Genomic DNA, 16,673 nt, shown 5'->3' with positions numbered 1-16,673 from the left:
CGGGGGGGGGGGTGCCCAGGGGCTACACAAGGGGAGGGGAGGCCAGGGAGAGCTGGAACCCCAGGCAGTAGGTCGAGCCCTTCTGCTCTGGGGACTGGAGCACCCCTGTCCATCTTGGCCTTCCTGTCCAGGGCAGGGCAGGGGGCGTGTGGGGTCCTTACCAGCGGTCAGACAGGGTCAGCGGCAGCTGGGGCTTGGGCAGCTTGAGCTGCTGCTCCCGGATGGCGTAAGCCAGCACCTGCCGGTCCGAGTGGTGAGGGTAGGGCTGCGTGCCCAGCTCAAAGAGCTCCCAGATGGTCACTCCCAGGGACCTGGGGGGACGACAGCCATGAGAAGGGGCTGGGCATGGCAGGCCACCGCACTGGCCACACAAGATCTTTGGATGCCTAAGGGGCAGCTCCTGTCACCACGCCAGCACCTCTGGGACCAGGATTCAGTACTGCACCTGCCGCTCCTCCTCAAGGACAGCTGATCCCATCAGCAAATGGATAGAACATGCCACCCTGGCCAGGCCCAAGCTCAGGGCCCAGAGCACCTAGTGAATAAAAGCCAGACTGGCCTTGTGTGAAGTCAAGTTCATTCACTCATCCACCCATGCACTTGACACACTGAAGACCAGACACTGAGCCAAGTGTGGGAGCTGAGGAGGGCGTGGGGCCCAGGCCAGGGCGGCCCATGGGGTGTGAGGCTAAGGGGGATGAGTCTGGGGGAGCCCAGCCTAGCATGGGTAGGACCCAGGCAACAGTCAGGGGCACCCAGAGCACACAGCGCTGGGAGAATGCAACTGGGGGTTCCTTCCTGTGGGCAGTGACTTTGCCCGGCTCCCGTGAACCCCAGGCTGTCCCAAGAGGCTGGGGGAGCGGAGGACAGCTGATTTGGCAATGGAGAAGTCACAGTGACCTTGGCCACAGCCCTGTGACTGGGAACCCCAGTCAGCGTGCAGTGGGGTGGGCAGACCAGGAAGGAGCACCTCAAAGGAGAAGGGAGGACGGAGATGGAGTGTCTGTGAGGGGATCACAGGTAAATGGCTTAGGGGAGGGGCCCTGGAAGCTCAGGAGGGAGCTGGTCTACAGATCCAGACCCGGGATTCACCAGGAGCAGAGGCCCGGGGAGTGGGTCAAGGCCGGAAATGGGCACCCACCTTGGCAGGAGATGCCCCCACGGAAGCCTGCGCCTCTGGATTCCCCAGGGCAGCTTGGCCCAACCCTCTGGAGCTGCAGCACCAGGTCTGACTGACACCCCTCTGTGCTCGCTCAGAGCTGGGGACTCAGGATGGGGGGCTTCCAGGCTGCAGTCATGGGAGATTCCCCAGCACCCCTCCCTGTCAGCTCCTCTGCCTGACATGGCCTGACCTGCACCCCCACAAAGGCAGCCAACACCCCCGAGAGCCTTTCCACAGGAAAAGGTGAAAGCTGAGGCTCCACGTCCCAGAAAGCCCACGCTGCAGCTCAAAGTGGGCTGTAGTGGGCTTTGGAATCTAAATGTGTGCTCTGACCTGGTACTGGTGGCTGTCAGCCCAGTGGGTCCTGGGAGGCCCGGGTACCCTGTCAAGGTGGTACCTCTGCCAGTGCAGGGTCCCCACAGACTCTGCTGCTGTGGGCTGCTGGGACCCAGCAGGAACAGGTGGCACCTTGTGAGTGGCCACGGTTGACAGACACGAGCACGTCACCTCACACATAGCTTTCTCTAGGTGTCCAGCCGTGTCCCACCAGCAAGAGAAGAAAGGATGGGGGTGGCGGTGGGACACAGCTCCCTGGTGTCTCAGCGGGCCTGCCACCCCACATCGTTGCTGGGTGTCCACGCGGGCACTGGGCAGCCATGCAGGCGGGCAACAGGTCCCGCCGGCCGCACTCACCACACGTTGCTGGCCCTGGTCTGGTCCACCACCAGCAGGTTGCCGTGCACCTCGTCCACCAACTCAGGCGCGATCCAGCGCAGCGGCACCCACAGCTGGTCAGCGGTCACGAAGTAGTCTTCCTGTGGCACACGGGGACAGGGTCACCTTTCCAGGCGGCCACCCCACCCCACATGCCCGGTCCGGCCTGACTTACTCTGTACTTGCAGTGGGACAGGCCGTAGTCGCCGATCTTCACTGTCAGGTCGGCTGTGAGCAGGCAATTCCGCAGGGCCAGGTCGCTGCGGGCAGGAGGCAGGGTCAGCTGACTGTGCCGGGCTGGAGACGTCCAGCACTGACGGTCCTTTGCCAATGACTGCGTGACTTGTCACCCAAGGCATCTGGGTTCAGCCCATCAGGCAGGTGGGAAAGGGGGTCCCCACCCCTGCCCAGAGCCCCACCCCCCCAGCACTGGGCGCTTGGAAGGTCCGTGTGGACGGGACCTCCAACATTACGATGCCAGCACTAGGCCATCCCTGACCCCCTCCACCCTTCTGCTGGAACATGTCTGCTGCCCTGCCTCACAGCCACACCAGGCCAGAGAGAGCCCCGGCCGTAGGTCTGCAGTTCTCCCTCCAGTACTCCCCTCACAACCCCACTCCCCCATCACCCCAGCTTCTTGGAAGGGAGGAACAAATGGGGAAACTGAGTCCTGGAGTGTCACAGGGTCCTGTCAGCAGGCACAGTCCATGTTCCAGGGCCTGGCCCGGACTGTCAGTCTGCAGAGCTTGCAGGTTACCCCTGGCACTACGTTCAACCCAGCAGCCGGTTTGGGGCTGCCGGCTTTTACCCCCACTGGGCTGGTGGCCACATGGGCATTTGGGGCACAGGGCACTGGGGCAAATATGGGGCCAGCCCATACCCGCCATGTTGCTGCTGTGCTGACGACTCCAGGTGGGGATGCAGCGGGCCAGCCTGACCCTCCCCCAGGCCTGTATCTGGGTGCCGGGGGCTGTGGGGGCTGGGCCCGGCAGGCAGGTCAGGAGGCTGGCAGCTGCCCTCTCCAACAAAATCACTGATGCTGGAGTTGCATGTGTCATCACTCAGCACCAGGATCTTGTTGGGGAGGACAGCCTGTGTGGCAGCCAGGTCTGGCGGGGCCACTCATCCATCACTGCTCCTTCCAGCACGCCCCTCGGGCTCCCTGGGGCATCCTGGCCAGAAGCAGGACACAGCCGTCCCTCACACTGCAGGGTCAGCTAAGCCCTTCCTCTGGGACCGGGGGGACAGAGCGTGGGGCCGCCGGAGGTGGCTGACCACCTCAGGGACAGAGGACAGGCCAGATGGACAGTATGTGCTCCTGTGTTTAACTCCTACAAATCAGGTGTCAGACCCCTATCTTCCCAATTTCTTAATTTAATGAAATGCCCTTCATGGTGGTTATCCGATGCTGTACAAAGATTCAATCGGTTCACCTTCACAACGCCCTAAGTAGGAATCGCCGTCACCCCTGCTGCAGGCGAGGAGGCTGAGGCACGGAGCGCCAGCGCCCGGTGCCCGCCCTCACCTGTGCACATAGTTGTTGCGATGCAGGTGCACGATGCCACAGGCCACCTCACAGGCCATGCGCTGCAGGGTCAGGGGGTCGGGCACCACAGACTCTGTCACCCGGCAGCTCCGCAGGTAACCCTTGAGGTCCCCCTGCCGAAAGGGAGCATAGCACAGTCACCTGCCACTGGGGAGCAGCCACCAGCACAAGCCTGCACCTGGCCCTGGAAGGGCCTCCCCCAACCCCTCCATCCCCATGCCAGGAACAGGTGGGGCTCAGCCGGTGCCCGTTAACAGCTGCAGGGCAGCAGCTGCCCAGAGGAGCCACTGCATCCTGCCCATAGCAGCTGGCACTGGGCTGCTCCTGGAGAGGGGCTGTGTGCCCCAGGGATGGGCCAGGCCATGCACCAGCCAGGGGGACCCCACGGGCAGGTGGCACTTTACAGGACACTCTCTCTAAACTGCCCCTGTCAGCCAGTTCTGTGGGGTCAGTAGGCCATGTCCTGTGGTACCAACGAGAACATGGGCCCAAATGGATGCCCTTGCCACCACCACACAAGCTGGGACTGTGGGCCACAGCGGAAACCGGGGCTGGTGACCAGAGGGTCAGCTGGCAGCCCCTGACCTGCTGACACAGCCCAGCTCCAGGGAGGGCCCAGACGTCAAGAGTTCAGACACCAGACTGTGAGGGCCTGTGTCTCACAGGAAGCCAGCAGGGGACCCAGTTCTGCTGCAGGTGGCCTTGGTGTTGGCCTTGGCGGGCACCTCAGCTCTGCCACAGCTGTGTGTGTGCAAAGGGGGCCCAAGGTGAGTGGCTTGCAGGCACGAGACTCAGAGTCAGCCCTGGGGAAGTGGCCTGGTCTGAGGCCCTCACGGTTAAAACACAAGCCTGAGTGAGGCTGGGGAGCTGGAGTGAGTGTGTGGCCCACGGTGGCCCAGATGCCTTGTGCTAAAGCACCGCCCAGGCTGCTCCCAGGAGCACAGGCAGGTGGGCAGGTAGCCCCAGGCCCGCACTGCCCACCCCACAGCCCCCTCCTTAGTGAGGCTGGGTCAGCCCTCTGCAGGTGGTGAGACAGAGCCCTCCAGGGCCCTGCTTTAGGGAGGATGTGAGGCCCACGGGGGTGGGGGGGCAGCCCCTATGCTGGCAGGGCAAGGGAGGACCCCAGCTCAGCAAAGTCCCCCCACCCTGCTCCTTCCCATCTGGAGCAGCAGCAACTCACCAGCGGACAGAACTCCATCACCAGCAGGTAGGGTGTCACCTCAGCGCACTGGGCCAGGCACTGGAGCAGGTTGCTATGCTGCAGGGCCCTGCGAGAGCCAACATGCTGTCCCTGACTCCAGTGGGGGACAGCACAGAGCCTGCCTGTGTCACAGGGAGTAGCCCCTGCCCCTCCCCACCCGGCCACTGCCCGCCACCTCCGTGGCATGTCCCAGGTGCCACCCACCTGTAGGGCTGCGCCTCCTCCAGAAACTGCATCTGCTCCTGCACGCTGGCACTCGCCTGCAACTCCTTCACCACTACCTGGGTGCTGCTGACACCCGAGGTCACCTCCCCCAGGAACACCTGCCGGGGACAGGCATCACCCTGGGCCCCCTCCCAGAGCTGCAGCTTCCAGTCCTTGCTGTTGCTCCACCCCAAGGACAAGTCACTTCTCTTCCTGTGCCTCAGTTTACTCGTGTGCAGAGTGGGTGCCGGCCCCCCTGGTGAGCCCTTCCTGCTCTGACACTATCTTCTGTGTTCATTGCCCCAAGGTCCCCAGCTGTTCTCGCTGTCTCTGGGAGTCTGCCATGAGGAAGAAGAACCTGGTGGCCCCATCCAGGCTGGGGGCCGGGGAGTAGCCAGGACCGAGATGCTGCCCCAGGCACCTCCCAGCACCTCTGACGCCAGACCCGGAGGACCTCCCTGGGAGGGCCCAGCAGGCCAGGGCCTGGAGAGGGGACCCTGGGTGGGGTGGGGCTCACACTCACCTTCCCGAACCAGCCGTGGCCGATCTCCTTCAGGTACAGGAGGCTGTGCCGGCCCAGGTCTGTGGACCTGAGGAGCTGCACTGTAACAGGGCGGGGGCTCAGGGACCCTGCTCGGCCTCTTCACCTTCCCATCTTCCTCCCCCGGACCCGCAGGGGGCTGCCTGCTTGGCCTGTCCTAGGGAGCCACTGAATCCCCCAGTGCCAGCCGGGGAGGGCAGGTCAGGCCACCGGGGCAGAGGCTACACCGTTCAGAGCTGAGGCCTCTCAGGGGCAGGGGCAGCTGCTGCCCACGAGAGCTGTGGGTCCACAGGCTCCGTCCATCCTTGTGGGTAGTTCTGTGGAAGGGGTGCCTGGAGCCCCAGGACAAGCCAGGCTGGAGGCAGCAGGGCCGGAGCCAGGCAGGCAGTGTGCTGGGCAGGAGGTGGGCACCAAGGCGAAGGGCGGGTACAGGGGCAGCCTGTCCCCTCACCCCTGCCACAGGCTGGCATCCCAGCACCAGGCACACCAAAGGCTCCTTTGTTGGGGGCTGCTTGGCACAGCCCCGTACAGAACACACTGGGCCCATTCTCCCTGCAAGCCAGGCTGGGTGAGGTCAGCAGAGAGGAAGGGTCAGTGAGGGCCCGGGAGGAAGGGACTGGCCTAGCCCACTCGTGCCCCTGCCTGTGCCCCAAGGGATTCCCTGAATTCTGCTCCCACGCCAGCTGCCCAGAGGGCCGAGCCTGGAGTGAGGGGGCCACTCTCAGGAACCAGGGACCTGGGGAACGTTGATTTGTAGATGAGCAGAATTTGGGGTGGGGGTCCCTGGGCCCTGAGTCTTGGGGCTTCTCCCCCTGAACCCCAGTCTGTGGCCAGGCCCTCATCGTCCCCAAGCAGGCTCGGGGGTCCCGATTGGACTCTGGGACAGGGATGGAGGCAGGAGCAGGAAAAGTCCCCTCTTAGCGGTTGCAGGAGGCACACGCGCCAGGGCCTGGCTGTGCTGTCCTGCTCTGTGATCTCCAGGGGGTGGCACCTGCCGCCCAGGTTTCTAACCGCTGACCTCCAGGTGGGCTGCCCTCCCAACCTCACCCAAATCTCTCCTCTCCCTGGAAACAGGATGCCCCCCCAGAACACTGAGACCACAGCTGCCAAAATGGAAAAGCAGGTAACCGGTGCCCTCTTTTTGGTCCCTGTCCCCTTCATCCCCAGGGACAGTTCTCCAGGGGGGTGGGAAGAACTAGGTCTCAAAGAGTCTGTGGGGTCCCAGGAATGCACCTGTCCCTGGGGTAACAGGCCCAAGCCCAGGCCTGGGGGGCAGTGCCCCCTGGGTGGTCCCTTGATCTCCACCAGCTCCCAGCACTGTCAGCACAGGATGGCCTGCGAGGCCCCCCTACGGCCATCCGGGAAGGTCAGGGGGCCTCGTGTGGCACAGAGCCTGCCCCGGCAGCTGCAGGCCTCGGGCCAGTGGGCGATGTGTTCATCGCTTTGCACGCCAGGCCCTGGTTCTGGCCTGAGTGGTGATCTCTCCTGCAGGAGACTCAGACCGGGGGGACGTGCATGGGGCCTGGGCCTGGGGCTGGGGGCTGGGGGCCCTCTCCGGGCCTGCTCTGGAGACCTAGACCAGTGTCTCCAACCCAAGCCACGGTGAAGGCTGACGAAAGGTGTGAGGAGGCCACTTGTCACCATGGTGACAGGGCCAGCAGGGGTTCGGCTCCTGGACCTGACACTCCCCACCACTCAGTGTTTCTGGAGGAGCTGGGGTTGGCAGTGAGGAAGGGCGGCCCTTGTCTAGAAGCTTCCAGGGAGGGGAGCGAAGGTCTGACTGCTGAGGAGGTGGTCTGAGGCCAGGGACCCCTGCCCACTGCCTGGGCTCCAGAACAGAGCAGGGAACCCCTGAAACTTGGCCATTTACCCATAACCTCTCGAGCTCAGGCCCCATGTCTGCCCATGTGGGTGGTCAGCACAGGGGGAGGAAGCCCGGGATGGACAAGGAAGCCACAGGAGAGGCCCCTGCCTGCGCCTGCACCCACTGGGTGGGACCCGGACCCTCCTCTCTCTCCCCCACCAGGCCTAAGTGAAAGGCCAATTCACAACCCCACCCACGGGGGGAGCCCCAGCCCCCAGGACTCCTGCTGAGTGCCAGCGGGCACAATGGAGCCCATGTGCCTACAGGGGTGGGGCCAGGCATCCCAGAGTCTACAGAGGAGCCACTGCTCCCAGCACGTGGGTGGCTGATCCCAGGCCAGAGGGCTGCCCCCCTGCCCCCAGGGCCCTCTCTGCCCCTTTGCACAGCAGCCCCTTGGCAGAGGAGGCAGTGAGTGGAGGATTGTCCCCAGGCTTACCAACGGTGGCTGCCAGGTCTAGAAGGGGACCTCTCCCCACAGCCCGGCTGGGAGGCAGCCACAGGGAGACCTGGGTCCACACATGCGCCTGGCCCCAGCTGTCCCCTGGCTCCAGAGCTGAGTGTTGGGGCTTCCCAGGGCCAGGCCTGCGGACCCCCAGGACACACCCCACGCCCACCACCCAGCCCCCAGCCCTGCTGCACACTCACCTGAGCGCCCCGGCTGCTTGGCCATGGGCAGGGAGACCTCGGTGAGTGGCAGGACGTACACGTCGGGCCCGTTCTGTGCCACAGCGGCCGGGGAGCCCTGCGCCGAGAAGTCGGCCGCATGCTCATCCCCTTCGGCATTCTCAAACTCCTGCGGCCGGGCCGGGCACAGCACACCATGAGCTCGGCTCGCGGAGGGCCAGAGGGAAGGGTGGGGCTGGGCCCTGAAAGGCTCCTTTCTTCCCGGGCCCAGTTCCCACCCCCATCTGGGTGTGCTTGACCCAGAGTTGGAGCCCCCACCCCTGCTGGCTGCTCCTACACCCACCTCCGCCTGCAGACCCCGCTCCTAGCTCCCTCCCTCCCCAGGGATGGCTGTCCCAGGAGGGGCCAAGGCAGAACCAAGAGACAAGACTCATCTCAGCCTCCGGGGAGGGGACCGCGCTCTCTGGGACAGCAGCGCTTGGCGCAGCCTCAGCCCAGCCCCACCACGCCAGAGGCAGGGGACCGAGGGACACAGGCGAGGGCCTCAAGGCCAGCTGCCTTGCCCATCCCCAGCAGCTCCTCACCCCTGCCCTGCCCATGGTCCCATCCTTGCCCCAAAGTCATCCAGGAGAAGCAACTAAGTGTCCCCACCCCTGCACAGACAAGGAGCGTTCCTGAGTGCCCCGGAGCAGCAGGCCCACCAGCCACTTTCACCCCAGAGGGGCACCCTGCACCTCCCACGGCCATCATCACCTGCAGGCCGCCTTGGACCTTTACCCTGGGACGGCTGCACCACCTACAGGAGCTCCCAGGGCTCCTTAAGAGCCTGCCCTGGGCAGCTCAGGGCTGGGCCACTCCTGGCCAGGCTGCTATTTTGAAATGCACCTGCCACACCTGTCTAGGGGAGACACCACCCCCAGGTCCAGAGCACATTCCTGAGCAGACAGCCAAAGTCTCCCGAGAAGTCCTGGGCCTGCTTTAAAACAACGCTTGCTAACACCAGCAGCACCCCTGGCACACTGGTCCAGCCCCTCAGAGCTACGCTCATGGGGTCCCGCCCCACAGCCCCCACCGCCCCAGTGGGGAAACTGAGGCTCAGAGGGGTCGAGGGACTTCCCGAGGAGCTGAAGCCTGGCCACCCACTCTGGGCCCCTCCTCTCAGGGAAGAGGCCTGGGTTCCTGGCACAGCTGTGGCGGTCCCCCCCTTTCCCTGGGCCTCAGTTTTCTTGCTGCAAAGAATCCTGCAGGCCAGTCCCAGTCCAAGAGGACAGAACCACCTGGGGACAGGGGAAGGGGCTGGTGCCTGTGGCAACTCCCCCTCCCCAGGGCCCAGGAACTCTCAGGGAGGAGGCCTGGGTTCCTGGCACAGCTGTGGCGGTCCCCCCCTTTCCCTGGGCCTCAGTTTTCTTGCTGCAAAGATTCCTGCAGGCCAGTCCCAGTCTGCACTCCAAGAGGACAGAGCCACCTGGGGACAGGGGAAGGGGCTGGTGCCTGTGGCAACTCCCCCTCCCCAGGGCCCAGGAGACCACCCTAGAAACCCTCCCACCCTGGGCCTGCTGCTGCCCCAGCCCCACCCACACAACTGGGCTCTGTGGAGGGGCCCAGAGCCCAGACGCCCACCTCCCCCCATCCAGGGCCAGCCCTGGCTCCAGCCTGTTACCTGACCGTGCGGCCTGGGGGCCCAGCGGGCCCTGCCAGCCCAGCGGGCAACCAGGCAGCAGAGGGTGAGCATCAGGGCTCTGCCCAGCCCCTTCCCCAGCGCACTGCAGGTGGGGAGCCCGGCACTGGCCCCCCAGAGTCCAGGAAAGAGCCCGCGGTGGAGGCAGGCCCTCCCACAGAAGCACGTGGTGCTGGAATGTTCCGGGCATCATGTTCCCGAGGAGGTGAGAGGGCAGGGGTGGGAGGGCTGTGGCTGGCCCTTGTTGGGGCCTTGTTCTCACAGGGCCCTGGGGAGGGGCAGCTCATACAGTGGCCCACAAGTGCCACCCTGGGTCCCCGCCCCCCACAACCTTGAAGCTCAGGCCTCAGGGTCCTCCAGGAAAACGCCCAGCGTTGCCTGGCCCAGCCCGCTGTGTGTCCTCAGGTCAGAGGACGGCATCCCTGGGGTGCAGAGGGACACGTGGGCAGGAGCACAGACCCTGCAGCTCGGGGGGCCACAGCCCTGGCACTCGCACTCAGCTCCCCGCTGGCTGTCAGAGGACTGGGCCCACCTCAGAGGGTCTGGAAGGCTGAACAAGCCGGCAGATACGGGCTTTGGGAAAGGCAGGGGCCACGTTCATCGTCCTCACCTGCCACATGGGACAGGTGGCAGGTGCGAGCTTCCAGGCTCAGCTCTGTGACATGACGTACTGGGGGGGAAGGTGGGGCGCCAGGACTCTGGGGCTGTTTCTCTCAAATGGGAGCGACATTGGCAGGGGTTTGGGTCGACAGGTCAGAGATGCCCCCAAAATACAAGTGGGGTGCGCCCAGCAGCTGCTCCCACCCTGACCTCTCTGGCGCAGGCCCGCGAGCCCCGGGGCGGGGCTGAGCCACGTGCGAGTGCCCGGACTGCACCCACCGAGCGGCAGGGACACGGCCCGCGGGCTCCGGCTGGGCGCCTCTGGGTGGGGTTCTTAGTCCTGAGCCCTTCCAGCCCCGTCCTCCCTGCTCAGAGCTACAGCTGGCCATGGGGTGGGTGGCCACGGGGGCGTGCAGGGCGGGGGACAGCACCCCAAGGGATGCCCTTTGGCCGCCGTCCGTGCTCAGGAGGGAAAGGCCTCTGCTCCAGCGGTCAGTCTTGGGGGCTCGCCCTGTGAGGCCCGCCATGCGCCGGGCAGAGATCCAGCTGTCATGTCCGTCCCGATTTCCAGCACACAATGAGCAGGGAATTTGAACAGGACCCCTGGGGAGGCAAGCCCCCTCCCACTCCGGCCCAGGAGCCCCCAATCAGCATCCTTAAGCACTGAGGGGCCACCTTGAGCCAGGATACGACAGCACAAGGCCACACCCCCTCAGAGGGCACCCAGAGTGGCGGACGAAGCGGGCGGGGGCCCCGAGCGCCCCAGAGGAGGGCTGTGGGATCCCAGGCCCAGGGTCCAGATGTCCCCAGATAGCCTCACAGCAGCCACAGCCACCCAGCAGCCACCTTGGTGGGCCCAGGAGGGAGGGAAGCTCAGTGCCAAATGGACACGAGAGGGCCCTGGGATCCCATGGACAGCCCACGGCGGACCCCCAGCCCTCACCTTGAACCCGATGCCGCCCTTCTTACAGCACAAGCAGGCCAGCATGAGGACGATGGCAGTGAAGAGCCCTGAGAAAGACACAGCCACCAGGGCCAGGGAGGACGACCAGGAGGGCTCGCTCAGCGGGGCGCCGTCTGCTGAGGAAAGGGCGCGGTCAGGGCAGCCCCCAGGCCGGCCCCAACGCCGCATGCAGCGCCCCGGGTGCACCACACCGGGTCCTCACCTCGAGGGCCAGCCAGGGCTCCCTGCCCTGGGCTCTCCTGCCCACCCAGGCTCCAAAGTGCCCTCCCAAGACCCCACACTTAGAAGTACGGCCTAAAGCAAGTGGGCAGAGGGGACCCAGTGGCTGGAGCCTGCAGTCCTGCAGCCGGTCACAGGGCGCTGCTGTGGCCTCATGCAGGGACATCAGGTTGACAAAGCAGCCAGAGCCTGCCCAGCTCCTGATCCTGGGGTTGATGGACAGCTCTCTGAGAGCTCAGGGTCTCAGGGGCTGCCAGGGACCCCTTCCATGTCTCTCCACTCCAGTCACCCCACCTTGCCCCTCTGGGGCTCAGAAGGGGTCACAAACTCTTGCCACTCAGAGGAGATGGTTGAGCTGGCCACTGACTGGCCACGTGCTGGGCTCTGGACAGCTGGGGTTGGGGCCATGAGATGTAAGGCCTGTCCAGCCACCCAGGTGAGGGGACCCTCCACACTGCCTGGCGTCTCTGGGTTGTCCCCATGCTGAGCCCACCAGGTCTCTCTGGTGCTGCTTCTGTCTTGGGGACAGTGGGGACCCCTCTTCAGCACCTGGTCCACATGAGCCCCCTCACTTCAGATGGGCAAACTGAGCTTCCCAGGCCAGCAGAACGTGCCCCCTATTATGGACTGAATTGTGTCCCCCCAAAAGTTTAATGCGCTGGAGGCTTGGTCCCCACTGTGACAGCGTTAAGAGATGGGAAATCCTATTGTGGTACTGGAAGGCGGGGCCTTGGAGAGGTGATTGGACCGTGAGGACCACAGCCTTGTGTGGGGACTGGCCCGTTGTCGGGATAACGGGAGCGGTTCTCGTGGTTCTCAGGGGAGAGGAGGACGTTAGTCTCCCTCTCTGCTCCGCCGTCTCCTGCCATGTGAGAGCCCTGAGCCGCTGTAAAGCCACCACCAAGAAGACCCTCGCCATAAGTGTTCCCTGGACTGGGGGCTTCCCCACCTCCAAAACTGTGAGAATAAACCTCATTCTCTTTATAAACCCCCAGGTCCAGGTATTTTGTGATCAGCAACGGAATCGGATGAATACAGCCCCCAACACCCAACCAACTACTGAGCCGGAGTCCGGCTCCCAGATGAGGGCTCCCAAGGCAAGCCAGGCTCTGGGGAGGCTCGGTCCATCTAGTGCCACAGGATGGCACGGTGAGGCCAGCCTGGGCATCCCCTGGAGAGAGCAGGGGCCTGCTGAGCTGGCAGCTCCCGCCCGCTCCAGGCCTGCCCTGCCCCACCACGCCCGGCTCCAATCCACGCCCTTCTCAGGGCTTTGTCTGTCTGTCCTCCGCTTGGCTGCTGGAGGTTTTCTGGCCCATGTCCAGCTGTCCCGGCCACTGAGCAACCTCTCAGCTCCCAACACTGACCCCTCAAGACCCTGTCACCTGCACACCACCGAGGCAATCACTATTTCTACCCCGCTGGACAGGCGAGGAGGCAGGCTCAGCATTGGGAGGCGCCACCTGAGCGGCGCAGCTGGCCTCCTGCTGGCCAGCTCCTGCCAGGGCTGCGGGCTAACGGCGCATCTGGGAGGGCTGCCTGGAGGCGGTGTGAGCCTGAGTGTCTGGACAGATGGCGAGTGCAGCCTGGTCTTCCTGCTCAGGTCTCCAGGCCCATTTCCCACACCCACACACAGGAAGAGAGGGGTCCGGGCAGCTGGGGCGGCGGCCAGACAGGGCTGGGGGACAGGAGGGAAGGGTTGGCCCACAAAGCGAGAGGTGCCACCATGGTGGGGAAACCAGCTCAGCCTGCACATGGAGAAAACTCGTGTGCCGGGCAACTGCACCCGACGGGCCGTGTCCCCCACCCTGCAGGGCCGCAAGCCGATACCCTCGCGGGCCTTTGCAAATGAGGCTCCAGGGGTGCACATGTGTGTGTGCGTGCCTAGGTGAGCACCTCCACTCCGGGCAAGCCCCCCACTGTGTTCTCATCCCTGCATGGTACAGGAGCGCGGGCGCCAGGCTCATGGACCCCAGGATGCAGTCCCGTTGCCATGGTGACCCTCGCCCCCTTCTCCATCTGTGCCCGCTGGGAGTCAGCACGCTCCCCGCCTGCCACCCTCCAGCACCCCCCACCCCCGGCTAGCCGAGGACTTCCGGGCACTTCCCATATGGGACAAACTGGCTGAGTGCATGAGCCCACTGGCGCCTTGGGGCCTGGGTGGGGCTGGTCCCCTGGTCTTCAAAGGTGGCACCAGGCGCCACGGCCCATCACCCACCCTCCTGCCCCTAGACCTGTGCAGGTCATCTGCTGGTCAGGAGCTGTCCCGGGAGCCGGTCCTCAGCCTCCACCTGAGGGTGCAGCAGCATTGGGAGCCCTTCCCCCAGCTCATGACCATGCCGTCTTGCAGATGAGGACGCGAGGCCGTGGGAGCTAGGGGACTTGGTTGGGGTCACCCATGAGCCTGGGCCCTGCCCACCACGGCCACGGGAACACAGGAGGTTCCAAGTGCCCTCCACTGCAGGCTGCTATCCCCAGCCCTGCGGGGACATCTGCCACCCAGAAGCCCAGAGCCACTCCATGCCCTCGTCTGCAGGGGCCCCACTGACTGCCAGCTCGAGACACACCAGGGACACCGTGATGCTGGTCGGAAAAACACAGCACTCACACGTACCAACACACGTGTGCAAACACGTGAACTCACATGCACAGACACATGACACAGCCACATGTGTGAACACACAGAGACACAAGATGTACACACATGACCACACATTACCCACATGCACAGGCACACTGTGTACAGAGGCACACTCATAAACATGCACACACAGACACATGTGCACATCACACATGAACACGTGCCACACACGTGCACGCACACACACGTGCACACATGACACAGCCACACATGAGAGCACAGGCACCGGCACAGACAGGCACAGGAAGTGGTCTGTGCACTATGTGTCCACGTATCCACATGTGCAGATTTCCTCCCTTGAAGGTCCCCCGAGGGCGCCCGGGGGCAGAGACTCCGAAACCGTGCCCCAGTGTGCTCAGCTGAGGAACAGTCCCGCGACGGCACCAACGTGACCCACTCGTCCCAGACTAGCGCGGGAAGATGCACGGCATGTGGCTTCGTTGTTCCCGAGCCTCCGTGCACAGCCCCCCCGACCAGATGCCAGCCCCTCGGCTCTTCAACACGAGCTCCAGCACCATTTGTCCCCAGACTCTCCCAAACCCCCGCCTTGCTGTGCCCACCGATCCTGTTGCGCCTCTCATGCCGTCCTAAGCAGGCCCACTTTAAACCAGAACCCTGAGGAGCCCCCGCAGGGCCCCCAAACCGCTGCCGAGCCGGGGTCCCCAGCCAAAGTCTCATCAACAGTGCAGCGGGGTGCTTAGGGGAGCTGCAGTCACACCCCCCAACAGCAGCAGGCACACGAGTGCCAGATTGTGGCTTGCCAAGGCCACCGTGCACTAAAGGAGCCAGGCCTCCCCTGTGGCAGGTATTCCAAGATGCGCCAGGATCCTCACGGCCCGCAAGTCCTCCATTCACAGCCTGTCCCCTCGCACCTGACTCGGCCACCACTCGGACCCCCGATGGTGACTCTACTTCTACTGTCCCTCCACTAAGGGAGGGGAGCCTCCCCCCACACTCACCTGTTTGTTCACATCAGTGCTCGGGAGGCCTGTTTTTATTCCCGTTCATCTCTTTATGTCACACATAGGCATTCTGATGTTTTCAGTGAATTGTAATGTGTTACTAGAGTTATTTAGTTTCGTTCTCAAATCGCCCCAGATTTGGTAAGAGGGCACCTCGTACATAGAGACAGAATAATGACCCTCGAAGCTGTCCACCTCCTAACCCCGAAACCTGTGGCGATGTCAAAAGGGACTTTGCAGCTGTGATTAAGGTAAAGGTCCTGTGATGGGAGACTGTCCTAGATTATCGGATGACTCCAATGTCATCTCAAGGGTCCTCAGAAGAGGGAGACAGGGAGGTCACTTTGGAGAGGAGACAGGACCACAGAGGCAGAGGTCCGACAACCTGAGGAAGGGCCACGGGCCGGGGCCTGCGGGCAGCCTTAAGAAGCTGGAAAGGCAGGGAACGGGTTGTCCCCGAGAGCCCCCAGAGCCGGCCCCCCAGCACTTCAGTTGCAGCCAATGAAAGTGACATCACACTTCTGACCTCCAGCACCTGAAATAAGAGACTTGTGCTGCTTTACGCTGCTCCCTGTAGGAGTTTGTTACAGCAGCCCCAGGAAGCTAACGCAGCAGCCCTTCCAGGTGGCCCCCGGTGGCCAAGCTGAGCCTTCGAGGCATGGCTAGCCCGATCACCCGCCTCAGATGCCCTTGCAGGACTGGGGGGTGGGGCGCCCACGGAACTCTTGTCCCGACAGGTGGATCAATGTGCCTAGCCTGGGCGGGTCCCCAGAGCACCTGGCTTCAATCCTCCAAGTGACGTTGACTCACTGCTCGGCAGGTGCAGCTCCACGTGCATGCAGCTCCAGGAGGAGGTGGCCTGGGTTAGGGGGAGGGGAGCCCTTCTAACCAGAGGAGACCCTGAAGCCCACCAAGAAGCCTCCCACTGGCTTCTGGTCACAGTGGTGGGAGAAGCCACCGGCCCGCCCTGGGCAGCTTTGCTGGGGGCAGCTCCAGGCCGGGTGAGTCTGCCCGGGCTCCTAGCCGTCCCTGTCAGGCCGGGAGGGACAGGTGGGACAGGGATTGGTGCACCAGGGCATCCTTGGGCCAGACCAGCCCTGCCCCTCACCGGCTGTGGGGACCTCAGCCTCTCCACCTGGGAAAGTGGGGGTGCCCTACCTCCAGCGTCACCTGGTGCACTGCACTGAGCATGCAACAGAGACATGTCAGCCCTCAACATCAACCGACCTGGCCCCCACCCCAGACGCCCACCCCATAAGACCTTGTCCCCTTATCCCATCCTCAAGGCTTGTGCGGGTCCCACTGGGTCCAGGGCCAGCTCTGCCAGAGACAAACCCCCTGCCCTCCCCACTTCAGTCTAGCCCCAGGCTGGGGGTGGAGGCTGGCCTCTGCTGAGCCCCAAGAGGCGGGGTGAGATGCAGCCCCCCTCCCAGCAACCCAGGGTCGGGGTGTCTCTCTCTGCACCCCTGGGGCCCAGTGTCCCTGAGCAGGAGCACCTAGTTCCCCAACAAGGTCAGGGGGCACTCACAGCCTGGCCCACCCCTGGCCCCAGGCCCCTCACCCTGCCAGCCTTGCCCTGTCTGGAGGGCCCTGCCACAGGCATAAACACGGTCAGCCCCGAGTGCCAGAACACTGGGAGCATTTCAGGAGTGACCTGGCTGAGGCTGGGGGTGACCCCCCTCCAGTAACCCGCTGGCCTCACAGGCAGAAACCGCAGCCTCCGGCGAGCTGCACGTACCCCCCCACACCTGTGCCC

The 16,673-nt window shown here is 64.3% G+C and overlaps 1 protein-coding gene across 1 annotated transcript in view; it reads right to left on the bottom strand.

Moving 5' to 3' along the window:
• The window catches only part of AATK (apoptosis-associated tyrosine kinase), a gene marked incomplete at its 3' end in the record, with an annotated part of 13,852 nt that extends 2,694 nt beyond the window's left edge, over positions 1-11,158 (bottom strand). Inside the window, exons 1-9 of the mRNA XM_008568850.1 lie at positions 11,078-11,158; positions 7,878-8,025; positions 5,351-5,430; positions 4,828-4,946; positions 4,603-4,690; positions 3,402-3,535; positions 2,052-2,136; positions 1,856-1,977; positions 162-311 (exon numbers count right to left, since the gene is read on the bottom strand). Coding sequence (XP_008567072.1) covers positions 162-311; positions 1,856-1,977; positions 2,052-2,136; positions 3,402-3,535; positions 4,603-4,690; positions 4,828-4,946; positions 5,351-5,430; positions 7,878-8,025; positions 11,078-11,122 — 971 coding nt within the window. The remainder of the gene's footprint in view (positions 1-161; positions 312-1,855; positions 1,978-2,051; positions 2,137-3,401; positions 3,536-4,602; positions 4,691-4,827; positions 4,947-5,350; positions 5,431-7,877; positions 8,026-11,077) is intronic.
• Positions 11,159-16,673: the final 5,515 nt, after the last annotated feature.

The sequence above is a fragment of the Galeopterus variegatus genome, unplaced genomic scaffold, assembly GCF_000696425.1.
Source record: "Galeopterus variegatus unplaced genomic scaffold, G_variegatus-3.0.2 Scaffold446, whole genome shotgun sequence".
NCBI lineage: Eukaryota > Metazoa > Chordata > Mammalia > Dermoptera > Cynocephalidae > Galeopterus > Galeopterus variegatus.
Note: the sequence above shows the minus strand (reverse complement) of the source record. Positions and strands in the feature narration are given on the sequence as shown.